Source organism: Helianthus annuus, chromosome 17 (genome assembly GCF_002127325.2).
Source record: "Helianthus annuus cultivar XRQ/B chromosome 17, HanXRQr2.0-SUNRISE, whole genome shotgun sequence".
NCBI classification, from domain to species: domain Eukaryota; kingdom Viridiplantae; phylum Streptophyta; class Magnoliopsida; order Asterales; family Asteraceae; genus Helianthus; species Helianthus annuus.
This window is the reverse complement of record NC_035449.2, coordinates 3056068-3073165: the sequence shown is the minus strand read 5'-3', so window position 1 is coordinate 3073165 and position 17098 is coordinate 3056068. Positions and strand designations below refer to the sequence as shown.

At 41.5% G+C, this 17098-nt stretch overlaps 1 protein-coding gene across 1 annotated transcript; it reads left to right on the top strand.

Annotated features, from left to right (window-relative positions):
- The first annotated feature begins 15710 nt into the window (after positions 1–15710).
- LOC110921435 (H/ACA ribonucleoprotein complex non-core subunit NAF1-like) lies at positions 15711–16786 on the top strand. The gene is made up of 2 exons (XM_022165758.1): positions 15711–16518; positions 16752–16786. The coding sequence occupies exons 1-2, from the start codon at positions 15711–15713 to the stop codon at positions 16784–16786; spliced, it is 843 nt and encodes a 280-aa protein (XP_022021450.1).
- The last annotated feature ends 312 nt before the right edge of the window (positions 16787–17098 follow it).

Sequence of the window (17098 nt, the reverse complement as noted above, 5' to 3'; positions counted from 1 at the left end):
GCTACGTCTTTTAATAATAATAATGTCGACATAATATACCGGGTGTACGCCTACACCGGGATGTCGAGGTCGTGGCCATTTCGTAAAATGATGCCAAGGATATCCGGGACAACGGTCATTAACCCCCCAAAGGCTTTTAAGTAACAAGACTGTTTAAATGAACCGATCACATTATTCAATTAACCACCTAAGCGATGGAAGATATGATGTCCAATCAAGCGGTATTAATATACCGTATCCCAAGCCCGTATAAGGGAAAATAAGTTAAAGTATTTACCTTTGCAAGTATATTCCTTAATGGATTACGTCACAGATAGCTTTTACTGGGGCTCCTATTCTGGAACGAAGGTTTTAATTAACCTATTAGAATCCTAACGGGTCTTTATATTGGCCGTAGCCTAGACCGGTTGGTTCCGAAATATAAATACGGTTTAATCGCGCGAAAAGGCGAAAACCGAGAATGGAGTGTGATTCTGACCCAACAAGTTCAGAGACTTGTTTTATATGGGTTTAAGGTTCACACTCTGGATTTCAGGGTCAAAATAATATGGTTTGACCCATATCGGCTAATTTATGAAAACTAGTTTCATAAGCCGAATCGTGCGCACAATAGGCGAATCGGTTAACCATGAGAGTCCTACGTTTATTTCCTAAGTCAATATGCCTTAAAGAGGTTGTGGTATCAGTAGGATACCTTCCGCGATGCCCGTAACGAGTTTAAGTTAATATTACGCCCCGTAGGGGTTTTTCGGTCATTTTAAAGACTTTTTAAAGAGCTTTTCGAGTTCTACAGGAAATCTGAGTTTCCCGAACAGTCTATAAAGTTTAAAATACTTTATTTATTATTTAAAATCAGTAGCAACTGGAATCAGGTCAAAAGACCTTGTAGAACTCAAGTTTTGGCCAAAAAGGGCATATTCGGTATTTACCGAACCGTAGCCATAACCGCAGGTTATGAGCAAGGTAAAAATTATTAAAAATCTTTAAAATTCCAAAAATATTATTTTATAACAGTGGGTAAAAGTTTTGGTGACGAAACTTGGTTTAGATAGGCGTTATGCTAATTGCGCCGTTTATTACAAAAGTTTACTTTAATTGCGCTATCTAGCATAACTACCATTCTAGACCTCGGATTGAAGTGAAACTTTAAGGACATGCTTATAATTTAGTAAGCAAGGTTATGGTCCGTTCACGTGTCCGAAATACTCGTTTTATTTTAAAAAGGGCGTTACGGTAAACTTTTAGGCGATTAACGGAAACGCGTAAAAGACTCGGACAAACAATGAACCGGTCATAGAGGTTTATACCATCGTGTAACCTGGTCCTAAGAGAGTCCTAAGGCATATCTATACCTCACTAAAACGGGTCAGAACTGAAGTCAAAGCAAAAGTCAAACTTTTGCGACATTCGGCTCCGAACCGGGTCAATATAGCAAATGGTCGATTCAAACGAGCGTAAACAAGTTTATATACTTAATATCATGTTTTATGAGTGTCTAAACAGGTTGCATATCATTTATATCACAGATTATGCAAGAATCGCAAAAATAGCTTTCTGTTGACTTTTTAAGCATTCGTTTGACTCGACATTTGAGCTAGTTAGAGTGGTGATCAGAGGGAACCCTTTTAGAGGTTTATTACCCACATAAATACCAACTCATAACTACTTTTGATCCGTCATAAGACTGAGCCATTACGGATTTATTTTGAAGTCAAACCGTAGTTACGACGGTTTGGTTTTTAGCTATATTACTAAGTAAAACTGAACTACAAAGGATGTAAACGACTTACAGAAGCTTAGGCTTGCTTAGAGAACAAAGAAGAACACTTGAGAGCTTTAGAAGTGATCAGATGAGTGTGTTTGAGGTGTGTGATAGTTATGAACACAATGGGTCTATTTATAGTGCAAGACAAGGTCCAAGATCATCACACATTGGTCTACAAGTGACCATGGATGAATGGTAGGTGTCCTAGAGAGTTATGGGTCGAGTAGGGGGCGCCCATGACCCTGAGAAACCCATCCTTAATCGTTTTGCCGTTTAAATCAGCCAACAACCAACTTTCTGTCGCTGGGCATCGCTTACGGACCGTATGGCTTTGGCCTTGCGGTCCGTAAGCCAGAGGCGGATCATCAGCAATCATTCACTCCCTTACGGTCCGTAAGGGTTAGGAATAGGATCTTTTTAAATCTTTTTGTAATGATTATAAAATCTTGGTAATTAATTACCTGACCTTTCGGGTTTGAAGGGGTAACTTTGCGAATCGGCCCTCGGTTAATTTACAGTTAAGGACCTTGCGTTATTTACCCTCATCGTTAAGCCCCCGGTTAATTTATTTATTATCCGGAAAACCTTAATTTATATTTTTGACGCTTTTAACCCTTCTCCTACGAATTTGATCATAACTTTCTCGTTTTAAATCGGAACTTCGCGAAATTTATATATTGCATTCTAGTGAGCGTATTATACTGTTACAAAGCCTTGGGAACGTTAAAGGGTCACTCAGAGGTATAATTAAACATGTTGACACAGTTAACCCTTGTAGCTTGTAATCTCTCACTTCCTTCCGCGTTTCGCTTCCGTACGATCCATGATTTATTCGTTTGAAGGTACAAGCACCACTTAGGGTTACTATACAGTATATTTACCCTTGTTTGACATTTATAATCCTCGAATTTATATACTTTCAAGGTTTGTCAATATTAGTCCTTTATTTAATATCAATGCCACGTGTAAACAAATGACACGTGTTAACACATCTTTGGACACAAAAATTCGAGGTGTTACATCCTCACCCCCTTAAAATAAATCTCGACCCGAGATTTACTCAAATAAATAAGGGTATTTTTCTTTCATTGTGGCTTCGACTTCCCACGTGTATTCGGGACCTCTACGAGCATCCCATTTGACCTTTACAATCGGTACGTGTTTTCTTCGAAGCTTCTTCACCTGTCGATCTTCAATCGACAAAGGCTTCTCTACAAACTTTAAGCTCTCATCTATATGCACATCTGTGTGTGGGATCACCAATGATTCATCGGCGAAGCACTTCTTGAGATTGCAGATGTGGAACACATTGTGAATTCCATTGAGCTCTTCAGGCAAGTTCAACTTATAGGCGACTGATCCGACACGTTCAATGACCTCAAAAGGTCCTATGTATCTCGGACTCAGTTTGCCTTTCTTGCCGAAACGCATCACCCCTTTCCAGGGTGATACTTTAAGCAATACTTTTTCACCCACTTCGAAGTGAAAATCCTTACGCTTCGGATCAGCGTAACTTTTCTGCCTATCTCTGGCAGCCTTGAGACGTTCCCGAATCTGGACAATCTTGTCCGTTGTCTGGAAAACTATCTCTAGTCCTGATAATTGGACCTCTCCTACTTCTGCCCAACAAACAGGCGATCTACATTTCCTACCGTATAATGCCTCGAAAGGCGCAGCCTTTATGCTGGTATGGTAGCTATTATTGTAGGAGAATTCGATTAGGGGTAGGTTCTTATCCCAGTTACCACCTAAATCTATAGCACACGCGCGTAGCATGTCCTCTAACGTTTGAATGGTACGCTCACTCTGACCGTCCGTCTGTGGATGGTAAGCCGTACTGAAGTTCAAACGCGTGCCCAAAGATTGCTGGAAACTCTTCCAGAAATGAGATGTGTATCTAGTATCCCTGTCGGAGATAATAGACACAGGTATGCCGTGTAAGGCTACAATCTTATCAACATAAAGTTGGGCTAGCATATCGGAGCTATACGTCTCCTTGATGGGTAGAAAATGAGCTGATTTAGTCAGCCTATCGACTATAACCCATATTGTATCGTTTCCTTTCCTGGTTTTGGATAACTTGGTTATGAAGTCCATAGTTACGCATTCCCACTTCCACTCGGGAAGTTCAGGCTGTTGTAGCAAGCCAGACGGCTTTTGGTGCTCGGCTTTGACTTGAGCACAAGTCAAGCACTTTGCTACATGGGCGGCTACAGACTTTTTCAAGCCTATCCACCAATAGTTTGCCTTTAAGTCTTGATACATTTTATCTGCTCCCGGATGGACCGAATATTTGGAACTATGGGCTTCCTGGAGGATAACATCTCGTAGTCCTCCATAAATTGGAACCCATATTCGTCCGTTTAATCTAAGGATTCCATCCTTGCTAAGAGTCAACTGTTCTTCAGTTACTCCTAACTTTTCCTTAGGATAATTAGCTTCCAACACAGCCTCTCGCTGTGCAGCTAATATCCTCTCAATCAAATTGTTATTGACTTCAATGCTCTTGGCATTGATTCGAATCGGTTTTACCCTTTCTTTCCTGCTCAAGGCATCAGCGACTACATTCGCTTTGCCGGGATGGTACCTGATCTCACAATCATAATCATTCAATGTTTCCATCCAACGGCGTTGCCTCATGTTCAACTCTTTCTGGTTGAACAGATGTTGAAGGCTTTTGTGATCAGAATAAATCACAAATTTAATACCATAGAGGTAATGCCTCCACAATTTCAGTGCCAATACAACGGCACCCAACTCCAAGTCATGGGTGGTGTAATTCTTTCCGTGCACCTTTAATTGTCGTGAAGCGTAGGCAATAACCTTGCCCTTCTGCATAAGCACACACCCCATGCCTGTGTGTGATGCATCGCAGTAAACTACGAATTCTTCTGTACCCTCAGGTAAGGTCAACACAGGTGCGTTGCTCAGCTTTTGCTTCAGAATTTCGAAGGATTCTTGCTGCTTTGGGCCCCAAATGAACTTTTCTTTCTTCTTGGTTAGGGAAGTCAAGGGCGCAGCAATCCTTGAAAAATTCTCAATGAATCTCCGGTAGTATCCTGCCAATCCCAGGAAACTACGGATCTCTGTGGGCGTCTTTGGCTCTTGCCAATTCATGACCGCCTCTACCTTAGCGGGATCCACTTGGATACCACGCTCGCTTATGACATGACCCAAAAATTGAACCTCTCGTAGCCAAAATTCGCATTTAGAGAATTTGGCGTAGAGTTTCTCACGCTGTAGCAATTCGAGAATACAACGGAGGTGTTTCTCGTGGTCAGCTTGGTTCTTTGAATAAATGAGGATATCGTCGATGAAGACGATGACAAATTTGTCCAAGTACGGCTTGCAGACGCGATTCATGAGATCCATGAACGCAGCCGGTGCATTTGTGAGCCCAAAAGGCATCACTAGGAACTCATAGTGACCGTAGCGAGTCCTAAATGCTGTCTTATGCACATCTTCATCTCTGACCTTTAGCTGATGATAGCCCGACCTCAAGTCGATCTTTGAGAAGTAGCTCGCTCCTTGCAGCTGATCGAACAGATCGTCGATCCTTGGCAAAGGATATCTATTCAGTATGGTAACTTTGTTCAGCTCACGGTAATCGATGCACAACCGCATCGATCCGTCCTTCTTCTTTACAAATAGGACAGGTGCTCCCCAGGGAGACGAACTAGGTCTGATAAAACATTTTGCCAACAGTTCATCCAACTGGGTCCTTAATTCCTTCATTTCAGTCGGAGCAAGCCTGTAAGGCGCTCTAGCTATAGGAGCTACTCCTGGTATGATATCTATTCTGAATTCCACTTGTCTATCTGGTGGTAAACCAGGTAGTTCTTCGGGGAAAACCTCGGGATATTCAGAAATAACAGGAAGATCCTCTATCTTCGGCTTGGGCTCTTCAATTATCACCTGAGCCATGTAAATGACACAGCCTCTGTTCAAGCATCTAGAAGCCTTGAGCATAGATACGCCCTCGGGTAATCCATACTGCGTGTCACCTCGAATGGTAAGCGATTCACCACTCGGAGTCTTTAGTACTATATGCCTTTTGTTGCAAATTATTTGGGCCTGATTGCGGGACAACCAGTCCATGCCCAGAACAACGTCAAAACCTGCTAATTTGAAGGGAAGTAGAGATAGAGGAAAAGAATGGTTCTTAATGGACATTTCACATTCCTCTAGAACAGTGGAGACGGTTTCTATCGTGCCGTCTGCTAACTCTACCTCGTATTTCACATCTAGGGTTTTGATAGGCATATTCAGTAGTTTGCAAAATTTTTGGTCTACAAAGGATTTATCGGCGCCTGAATCGAAAAGTACTCTTGCAAATATATTATTTACGAGAAAAGTACCTGTAAGTACGTTGTTTTTCAGCACAGCCTCCTTTGCATCCATACGGAAGACTCTCGCATTTGTCTTCTTGTTCTCTTCTGGTTTCCTGGCATTCTTGGGACAGTTACTCTTGATATGCCCCTTTTCGTTGCAACCATAGCATGTTGCATCCTTGATTTTCTTGCAGTCCACCGTCTTATGGTCCTTGGACTTGCATAGTCCAGGTTTGTCATTACCAATGACACAAAATCAGACTCGATCTTCTCCACCTCATGCTGAGGGCAGTAGTTTTCTTTAATGAGAGCAATAAATTCCTCCCATGTCATCTTGTATAGAGCAGACTTACCTGATGCTTGTACCAACGCTCTCCACCACGCTAGGGCCTCGCCCTTAAATGATTGTGACACAAACTTCACCACATCCTTCTCCGCGCACCCACTGATGTCCACAATAGTGTCCATCTCATCCAGCCAGGTGATACAATCCACAGCACCCTTCTCCCCTGTGAATTCCCGGGGCTTACAAGACACGAAGTACTTGTAGGTGCAGCCCTTGGCACCGGACACATCAGTATATTCTCGTTCACGACGAATACTATTCTCAGCGGACGAGTGATTATCGTCATCTTTCTTGGGTTTGGAGAGTGGTTTGGATTGTGACTTTGGTTTGGAGGGTGGTTTTGATACGGTTCTGCTATGAGACTCAGTATATTGACGATCCAGAGCTGCCTGAACAGCGTTGTCAATCAGAGCCTTTAACTGTGCGCCTGTCAGATGTACTTGCGCATTGTCGTAGTCATCTTCATTTGTATGGCTATTCTCTCCGTTGGGATCCGCCATTGTAACTTGAATCTGTTACAGAAGATAACAAAATTTTATTCAGGAGCTTATTATAGAATTATCTTTTATGACAATTCGTTAACCATGGTAACAGAGACCATATTTGGTTAACTTATTACTCACTTAATCTTAGGATTTGAATATATCCTATTTTAGCTATAATAATAATATTGGCGGCATAAAGCCTAATCACGAGGATGTTTTATAATATTAGCCGAGATTTCAGAGAATCAAAGGCATAGAGATTTGAACCGTAGTTCTTTCATTTCTTTCTGACAGGGAGTCATAGACCACCACTGTCTTTTGTCGTTATAAGACAATTATTACGGCCTATCGGCGCTACACCACTAATGGATGTTTTAATAGGGTTGGCCCGTAGGCACTACATCTCTAATGGATGTTTAATAAGATTGGCCCGTGGGCATTACATCGCTAATGGATGTTTTAATAAGGTTGGCCCGTAGGCACTACATCGCTAATGGATGTTTTAATAAGGTTGGCCCGTAGGCACTACATCACTAATGGATGTCTTAATAAGGTTGGCCCGTAGGCACTACATCACTAATGGATGTTTTATAATGATCATCTCTATTGATGATCTGACCCATGATTTATAAATCATTTAGTTGGGTTTTCGAAATCCCTTAAAGGATTATTGTATAAGAATGACGTGTGTGATTTTAACGAATCACATCTGCCATGATCGTCAACATGCTTGCAAAGGTTAACAGGGAATCAGAATCTTTTCAATTTGGTCTTACCATCTTGGCCGGATCTTAAAAGACACCAGGCTAGGTTTCACCCTTAAGATTCTTTATTTAGGCAGATCAATTTAAAAGGAATGGTTTCGATTTATTTCATACATATTAAAACAAAACTCATAACATACGTTCCATAATCTCAAATACAATCACATATTGCCCTAAACGGGTCTTTTAAACAAGTACACACCTACTTAGAGGTTTTAAAATAAGTGACAAGTCCACGCAGGGACTAATATAAGATAAGTGTCCATGCAAGGACTAAAAGATAAGTCCACGTAGGGACTGAAATACGATAAATGTCCACGCAGGGACTTATTTTAAAGTAGAAATTACATTAGTACAACTATTAAGGGCTAGTGGTCACGTTTCTTCTTTTTGCCCTTTAGTAGGTTCGCCAAGCCTATGAGAAATCCTCGGTGGCTATTTTTCTCTTCCTCGAACTCTCTCTCCACACGATCTAGTCGTTGGAGTATCTCTTCCTGTTCAGGAGGAGAGAAACGTGGTTGTGGCGCTTGTTGCGGAACTGGAGGTCTGGGAGGTATTGGATACCCATGAGCTGAGTAGTCCGGTGCTCCCATGTTCCCATGAGCTCCGTCGGGATATCGTGCATTATATCTAGCCGACACCACATATGGGTCGCGCTCATAATTGTAGTTGTAATGCGCTTGCGATGGTTCGAACGGGTTGTAAGCCGTTGAACCCGTGTAAGCAGGTATGGGTTGGTCATACCCAAATGGTGGCGAATTTGGTGCAGCTGGTGCGGAGTTCGCCTCCTGTATAGGACTTGAAGGTCCTTCTTCTTGTAGTGGCGGGTAATGGCTACTACTAGAGTGTCGAGGGGTGCTGAAGTGGAAATCCCCTCCTCCTCGTGTGGACATACGAGCATTTGTTCTCCTACGCCTTGGCGGATCAGGCATTACTGGCTGTACCGGTGGCGGAGGTGGTGGTGTAACTGCCACGAAGCGTGAATCCTCGGAGGGATCCTGCGGATGTCGCGGTTGTTGTGATGTCTGCTGAGGTGGCGTGTAGTACCACTCATGTCGGTCAAACAACGCTTGAAAGCTATCAGGTCCCTGATAGGGTGTGCCATGGAAGGATGACCCATCAGAGACTTCTATCGGATGCGTGGGCGTACCACGAGCAGGTTCTGTCGGATCAGTATCTTCGTCCATATGATCTTCGGAGAAGTGATCTTGTGGCCCTAGTGGAACAAAACCTGAAGGTTCCTGGATGTAGTCAACTGGATTAAACTGACCTCTGAAGTATGGAGTAGGGTCGTCAAAATTTCGGTGCGATACCGAACGCTGTAGCGGTATGAAGGAGGGTTGCGGGTTGTTGGGGTCATTCTCTGAATTAGGCCCGAATGAGTGCCGGTATGATGGCGTCGAGCTGTGCGAGGTGGAATGCCTCGCAGGTTCGTAAAGGTCTCTTCGCCTCTGCGGTTCTTCACTCCTTGTAGTCGAAGGAGCTCGCGTACCTGAAGGCCCGGCTTCGTGATCGTGATGAGTAACGATCTCTCCTCTGCCTCTTCTTCCCCTTCCTCTTCCTCGGAATATCACTGGCGGCATATTTCCTGCTTTATAAAACTTTAAATACCAATAATAACAGAAAAGACAAAATTGGAATAACAATTCGAATTTGTCCTAAGTTCTTGTCTAGACTCAAGTATGTGCAATTGTGTCACTGAGATTAAACACAATGCCTAACGTGTTTAATTCACTCAATGTTGGCTCTGATACCAACCTGTCACACCCCGATTTCCACGTGTATCACCGGTGGGCCCGGTGGGGGATTACCGTGACGTAGTTGGCAACAATATAGTCAAACCACACAATTATATGAATGCACAGCGGAAGCTTAAGAATAAATATATACTTCAACCTTTGATTGTAATATCAAGTGTATTACAGAAGTCGAATGTATCCACAGGGGATCAAAATAACAATAAAGTAATTGTTCAACAGATATGGCATCAAGCTTGCGAGACTATTCGTGATGCTAGGGAGCTATTACCAGCCAATTTCGTATAGTACCTGCACTTAATCTTTTTGGGGAAAATACGTCAGTTTACACTGGTAAATACGTTCAACTGACACATTTTGAAAATGTTTATTAAAATTGATTTGAATGCACATGGCACAAACTCTTTTATAACTTGGGAAAATTATTTAAAATCTTGTGAACGAATTACATGTCCTTTTATGCGTTCAGTAGCCCGGATCCTGTCCGGGTTAAAGATTAATAGACACACCACATTGCGTAAAACCGTAGTGTAAAAACCAACGGCTACGTCTTTTAATAATAATAATAATGTCGACATAATATACCGGGTGTACGCCTACACCGGGATGTCGAGGTCGTGGCCATTTCGTAAAATGATGCCAAGGATATCCGGGACAACGGTCATTAACCCCCCAAAGGCTTTTAAGTAACAAGACTGTTTAAATGAACCGATCACATTATTCAATTAACCACCTAAGCGATGGAAGATATGATGTCCAATCAAGCGGTATTAATATACCGTATCCCAAGCCCGTATAAGGGAAAATAAGTTAAAGTATTTACCTTTGCAAGTATATTCCTTAATGGATTACGTCACAGATAGCTTTTACTGGGGCTCCTATTCTGGAACGAAGGTTTTAATTAACCTATTAGAATCCTAACGGGTCTTTATATTGGCCGTAGCCTAGACCGGTTGGTTCCGAAATATAAATATGGTTTAATCGCGCGAAAAGGCGAAAACCGAGAATGGAGTGTGATTCTGACCCAACAAGTTCAGAGACTTGTTTTATATGGGTTTAAGGTTCACACTCTGGATTTCGAGGTCAAAATAATATGGTTTGACCCATATCGGCTAATTTATGAAAACTAGTTTCATAAGCCGAATCGTGCGCACAATAGGCGAATCGGTTAACCATGAGAGTCCTACGTTTATTTCCTAAGTCAATATGCCTTAAAGAGGTTGTGGTATCAGTAGGATACCTTCCGCGATGCCCGTAACGAGTTTAAGTTAATATTACGCCCCGTAGGGGTTTTTCGGTCATTTTAAAGACTTTTTAAAGAGCTTTTCGAGTTCTACAGGAAATCTGAGTTTCCCGAACAGTCTATAAAGTTTAAAATACTTTATTTATTATTTAAAATCAGTAGCAACTGGAATCGGGTCAAAAGACCTTGTAGAACTCAAGTTTTGGCCAAAAAGGGCATATTCGGTATTTACCGAACCGTAGTCATAACCGCAGGTTATGAGCAAGGTAAAAATTATTAAAAATCTTTAAAATTCCAAAAATATTATTTTATAACAGTGGGTAAAAGTTTTGGTGATGAAACTTGGTTTAGATAGGCGTTATGCTAATTGCGCCGTTTATTACAAAAGTTTACTTTAATTGCGCTATCTAGCATAACTACCATTCTAGACCTCGGATTGACGTGAAACTTTAAGGACATGCTTATAATTTAGTAAACAAGGTTATGGTCCGTTCACGTGTCCGAAATACTCGTTTTATTTTAAAAAGAGCGTTACGGTCAACTTTTAGGCGATTAACGGAAACGCGTAAAAGACTCGGACAAACAATGAACCGGTCACAGAGGTTTATACCATCGTGTAACCTGGTCCTAAGAGAGTCCTAAGGCATATCTATACCTCACTAAAACGGGTCAGAACTGAAGTCAAAGCAATAGTCAAACTTTTGCGACATTCGGCTCCGAACCGGGTCAATATAGCAAATGGTCGATTCAAACGAGCGTAAACAAGTTTATATACTTAATATCATGTTTTATGAGTGTCTAAACAGGTTGCATATCATTTATATCACAGATTATGCAAGAATCGCAAAAATAGCTTTCTGTTGACTTTTTAAGCATTCGTTTGACTCGACATTTGAGCTAGTTAGAGTGGTGATCAGAGGGAACCCTTTTAGAGGTTTATTACCCACATAAATACCAACTCATAACTACTTTTGATCCGTCATAAGACTGAGCCATTATGGATTTATTTTGAAGTCAAACCGTAGTTACGACGGTTTGGTTTTTAGCTATATTACTAAGTAAAACTGAACTACAAAGGATGTAAACGACTTACAGAAGCTTAGGCTTGCTTAGAGAACAAAGAAGAACACTTGAGAGCTTTAGAAGTGATCAGATGAGTGTGTTTGAGGTGTGTGATAGTTATGAACACAATGGGTCTATTTATAGTGCAAGACAAGGTCCAAGATCATCACACATTGGTCTACAAGTGACCATGGATGAATGGCAGGTGTCCTAGAGAGTTATGGGTCGAGTAGGGGGCGCCCATGACCCTGAGAAACCCATCCTTAATCGTTTTGCCGTTTAAATCAGCCAACAGCCAACTTTCTGTCGCTGGGCATCGCTTACGGACCGTATGGCTTTGGCATTGCGGTCCGTAAGCCAGAGGCGGATCATCAGCAATCATTCACTCCCTTACGGTCCGTAAGGGTTAGGAATAGGATCTTTTTAAATCTTTTTGTAATGATTATAAAATCTTGGTAATTAATTACCTGACCTTTCGGGTTTGAAGGGGTAACTTTGCGAATCGGCCCTCGGTTAATTTACAGTTAAGGACCTTGCGTTATTTACCCTCATCGTTAAGCCCCCGGTTAATTTATTTATTATCCGGAAAACCTTAATTTATATTTTTGACGCTTTTAACCCTTCTCCTACGAATTTGATATATTGCATTCTAGTGAGCGTATTATACTGTTACAAAGCCTTGGGAACGTTAAAGGGTCACTCAGAGGTATAATTAAACATGTTGACACAGTTAACCCTTGTAGCTTGTAATCTCTCACTTCCTTCCGCGTTTCGCTTCCGTACGATCCATGATTTATTCGTTTGAAGGTACAAGCACCACTTAGGGTTACTATACAGTATATTTACCCTTGTTTGACATTTATAATCCTCGAATTTATATACTTTCAAGGTTTGTCAATATTAGTCCTTTATTTAATATCAATGCCACGTGTAAACAAATGACACGTGTTAACACATCTTTGGACACAAAAATTCGAGGTGTTACACCTATCTCATGGAAGAGTCATAAACAACACTTGACCACAACTTCCACAATGATGCCAGAGTACATTGCTATTTATAACGCAACATGTCATGGAATGTTGCTTAGAAATTTGATCACTGGACTCAAAGTCGTTAATTCCATTTCTAGACCATTGAAGCTTTACTGTGATAATTCAGTTGCCGTTAGTTTCTCGAACAGTAACAGTTCGACTGGAGCTGGTTTATGTCTCGATACAAAATATCCGTTCGTACGTGAACGAGTTGAGGAAAATAATCTTTGTATCGAGTATATTAGTACTAAAGATATGCTTGTGGATCCGATGACTAAAGGTCTCCCTCCTAAGGTTTACGAAGAACATGTTCGGAATATGGGATTTAGTAAAGACCTTATTTGAGCATATTGTACTAGCTTATGTTTTAAGATTAATGATATTTCCTCAGTTTGATTTTGTATGTCTCTTAGAATATGTTCAACCGGTATAATGGCATATAGACAAATAAAGTTACAAATCAAACAAAGGGCTTATGCGTATTTTGATCATGACGATTAGGTTTTAAATTAAGGCTATAGTATGACTAATGGGGGTCCTGAGTCGCATAAGTATTCAACGGTTGTATTTCTCTGCTATAGTACTTGTTTTAGGCTAAAATGAGTGTTAACTCCTGATCAGGCTTATTTAATACTCATAGTAAATGATTATTTAATACTCATAGTAAATGATTACTCGTCTAAGTGGGAGAATGTAAGATTAAATATATTATGTTTTAATATTTAATCTAGTAGCCATTATAATCATTTACATTATATAGATCAAAATATATAATAACCTATTAAATAATTAGTTGGTAATTGTTGATGGACCATATTACCCTTATTAACTAATTAGGTTTCCTCTTGGGTGCTTATATAAGGAGACTTATGTGGAGGTTAAAAGGTTACACACTTAGACAGATAACCTAATTAGCATAACATCATAATCGATCTCCTCTCCATAGCCGATCTCCCTTGTCGGTTTCATAATCACCATCATCAGTCAGCACCCTAAGGAGGAACCAGATACTTTGACAAAGATGTCGAACTCCATGTCTTCTTCCCTCACTGGATTCTCCACTGCAGTGTCTGCGGTGACAGGTATGTTTTCATGTTTTCCATTATGTTTAAACAGAACTAATCCAACAGATGGTAATAAACAAAAGTTCTAAAATCTACAACCTTTAATCCAAAAGTGAAAACCTAAAATCTCACATAGTAGACTTCGATGGGACGGTTCCAATGCCGCTTGAATGGGGTCAATCGGAGTTCGTTTGATACTCTTTGTACGACTTCTTATTTTTAGGAGCCTTTGTATCTGATCCTAAACCTATGATTCATATATCATCTATGTGTATACATAATTATATATCATAAGCCTCAAGTTAACAATCTTAAAGTCAAAATCACCTACATATAATATGTTCATTTAAGAATTTGAGGCTCTAAGGAAGTGGAGGCCCAAAGCGTTTGTTTTATTTCTCTCTCCCTTAACCGACCCTACATTCTTTATTCTTTATTTCTCTCTCCCGTAATGTGGAGCTTTGATGGCACATTTTGCACACTTGCATCCACGCAAGCCGCCTTTGTAACTTTAAAGGCTGGTTCGATGGACCTGGGTGAGATGTGACTAACCCATGGTTTGTGTCAGGTGGCTTGGCTAAGAAACAACTAATGACGTCAGCTGAACAGTTGTTTCCACTTCCTAGACTAGATCAATTAGGCTATGCGGTATGGTAGAGGTCCATCCTTAGAGGATGATCCGTCACGTAAGCGCCACGTAGATCGGGTGTGAGGATGGGGCAAAGAGGATGGAGGTAAGGAAATAGGGGATGAGCCTAGAATATATGTATATGTTGTATGTATAGGTGTGTGTGAGAGGAGGAAGCCGGTCCAAATCGTCGCACCCCCGATGATCTCGACGACGGAGGCACGACGACGAAGTGGGGGAAATGGAGAAGGGGCTGGATGACTGGGCGGGACGGTCCCCATACCCTCCAGCCTTAGTTGGTGCATTCATAAGTTGTTTCTCACATTTAAGCTGGGATAGTAGACAGTTTCTGGTCAAAACAATTAAACAGAATAACTTTGCTTTTAAAAACGTTCAACAATATTTTATTTTTCATTTAATTTTTGCCAGACTTGTTTTGACTCAGCTCTATTAAGGGTTTCTTAGTTTGCAAACCCACTTGTGATACATAGTAACCACAAAAAGACATCCAACAATCTTTTTGATATTTTGGGTTTTATAATGTTCATATTAGTCAACCAATATTCACGGAAGATATTCTGTACTTTAATGTAATTAGTAGGCAATTTTGTATTTCCATGTTTAGCTCATAGGCAGTTACAATCTTTGTGTATATATTTCCTCTCTGTATCTTTTCTATTCAATCAAGAAAATACCAAAGAATTTCATGGTATCAGAGCTATAAGCTCTCTGCCATTACCTTCATCTCGGACCACGGTCCTCTGTTTTTTTTCGATTTCAGTCAAGACTACAGTCTTCTCGTTTCACTACTACTATGGGCGATACCACACAACCTCCTCCTCCAGCAGCAAAACCCGAATCGTTGCACCCCGTCTACACCGTTACAAACATCCAAAACAAAGTGTGAATTCTTGATGGAACGAAGGTAACATACTCTTCGTGGGTGAAACTATTCCAGTTACACGCACGTGGTTACAAAGTCTTGAACCATATTGACGGAACAAAAGCCCCAGCAGAAGACAATCCTACGTATGCGACATGGCTAGAAGTAGATTCTATTGTTCTACAATGGATCTATGGAACTCTTTCGGATGAACTCCTTGCACGCGTTCTTGAACCAGATTCCACTGCCTACGAGGCATGGAATTGTATAAAAAAAATCTTCCACAACAATAAAGGTTCTCGCACCGCTACCCTTGAACATCAACTCTCAACCATCACGCTCAGATCTATGCCGTCTCTTGACGCATATTGTCAACGTATCAAAGAATTAGCGGAACAATTGAAGGATGTCGGCAGCCCGGTCACCGACCAAAGGTTAGTCATTCAGTTGGTTCGTGGCTTACCGGCTGAGTTTGACACCACAGGAGCCATTATCAACCAAACCCTCCCAACTTGGGATGATGCGGTCGACATGCTACAGCAAGAAATTCAACGTCAGGAAGCTCGTGAGGCACTAACACCAACAGAAGCACGTGCTACTATTTCTCAGTCATCCAATCGACGCACACAGAACTCTCGTGGTTCTGGACAACAACGTTCAGGATCCAATCATCATGGCCCAAGTAACTATAACCGTGGGTCTAATCAACACCAACCCACTCGTGGTGGACCAGGGAACCGTAGGGGGGGTCACTCCTCTTCTTCGGCCCATCAACGTCCCTATACTCCAGGCCCAAACACAGCCTATCAACAGAACCCAAGCCCATATGGTGGACATGGGCAACATCAGCGGTCTAACTGGGCCCCACCCACACCCTATTGGCCACCATATTGGGCTGGCCCGTTTCAACCTCCACCTTGCCCCTACCCAACAGAATCCGGGTGGGCTTCTCCATGGGCTCCTCCTAACCCGGGCTCCTCTGGCCCAACATTTAACAAACCCTCTGATGCAGCCCAACAACATGCCCATCTCACAGAAGTCAATCCACTGGACTCCTCAGAGCTTGAAGCCGCATTCTCTGCCATGACAATGGAACCTGATACAACTCAATGGACGATGGATACCGGTGCAACATCTCACCTTGCATCCAAATCAGGTATGATCACTACCCTATGTAGGACTTCTATTACATATTTTTTGGTTGGAAATGGCAATCGAATACCGGTACATGGCTCGGGTCACACCACCTTATCCCACACTGATAAACCTATCCAACTTAAACACATTCTCCATACCCCTGATATAATCAAAAACCTGATTTCCGTGCGTAAATTCACCATTGATAATTATGTTTCTGTGAATTTTGACCCATTTGGATTTTCTGTGAAGTACCTGAAGACTGGGAAGCTCCTGAGTCGACATGATAGCTCGGGTCCGCTCTACACTCTTACCGCACCAGCCACCATTACCGCTTCCGCTTTCCACACTTCTTCCTCAACATCATGGCACCATCGTCTAGGCCATCAAGGATCTCATGTCATGGATTTCCTTAGTTCTAAACGTTTTATTTCTTGCAATAAATTAAGTCCTTCTTTTGTTTGCCATGCATGTCAGATTTCTAAGAATAAACGTTTACCTTTCTCATTATCCACTTCCCATACGGTCTCCCCGTTTGACATTATACACTGTGACTTGTGGACGTCCCCACTTTTAAGCAAACATGGTTATAAATATTA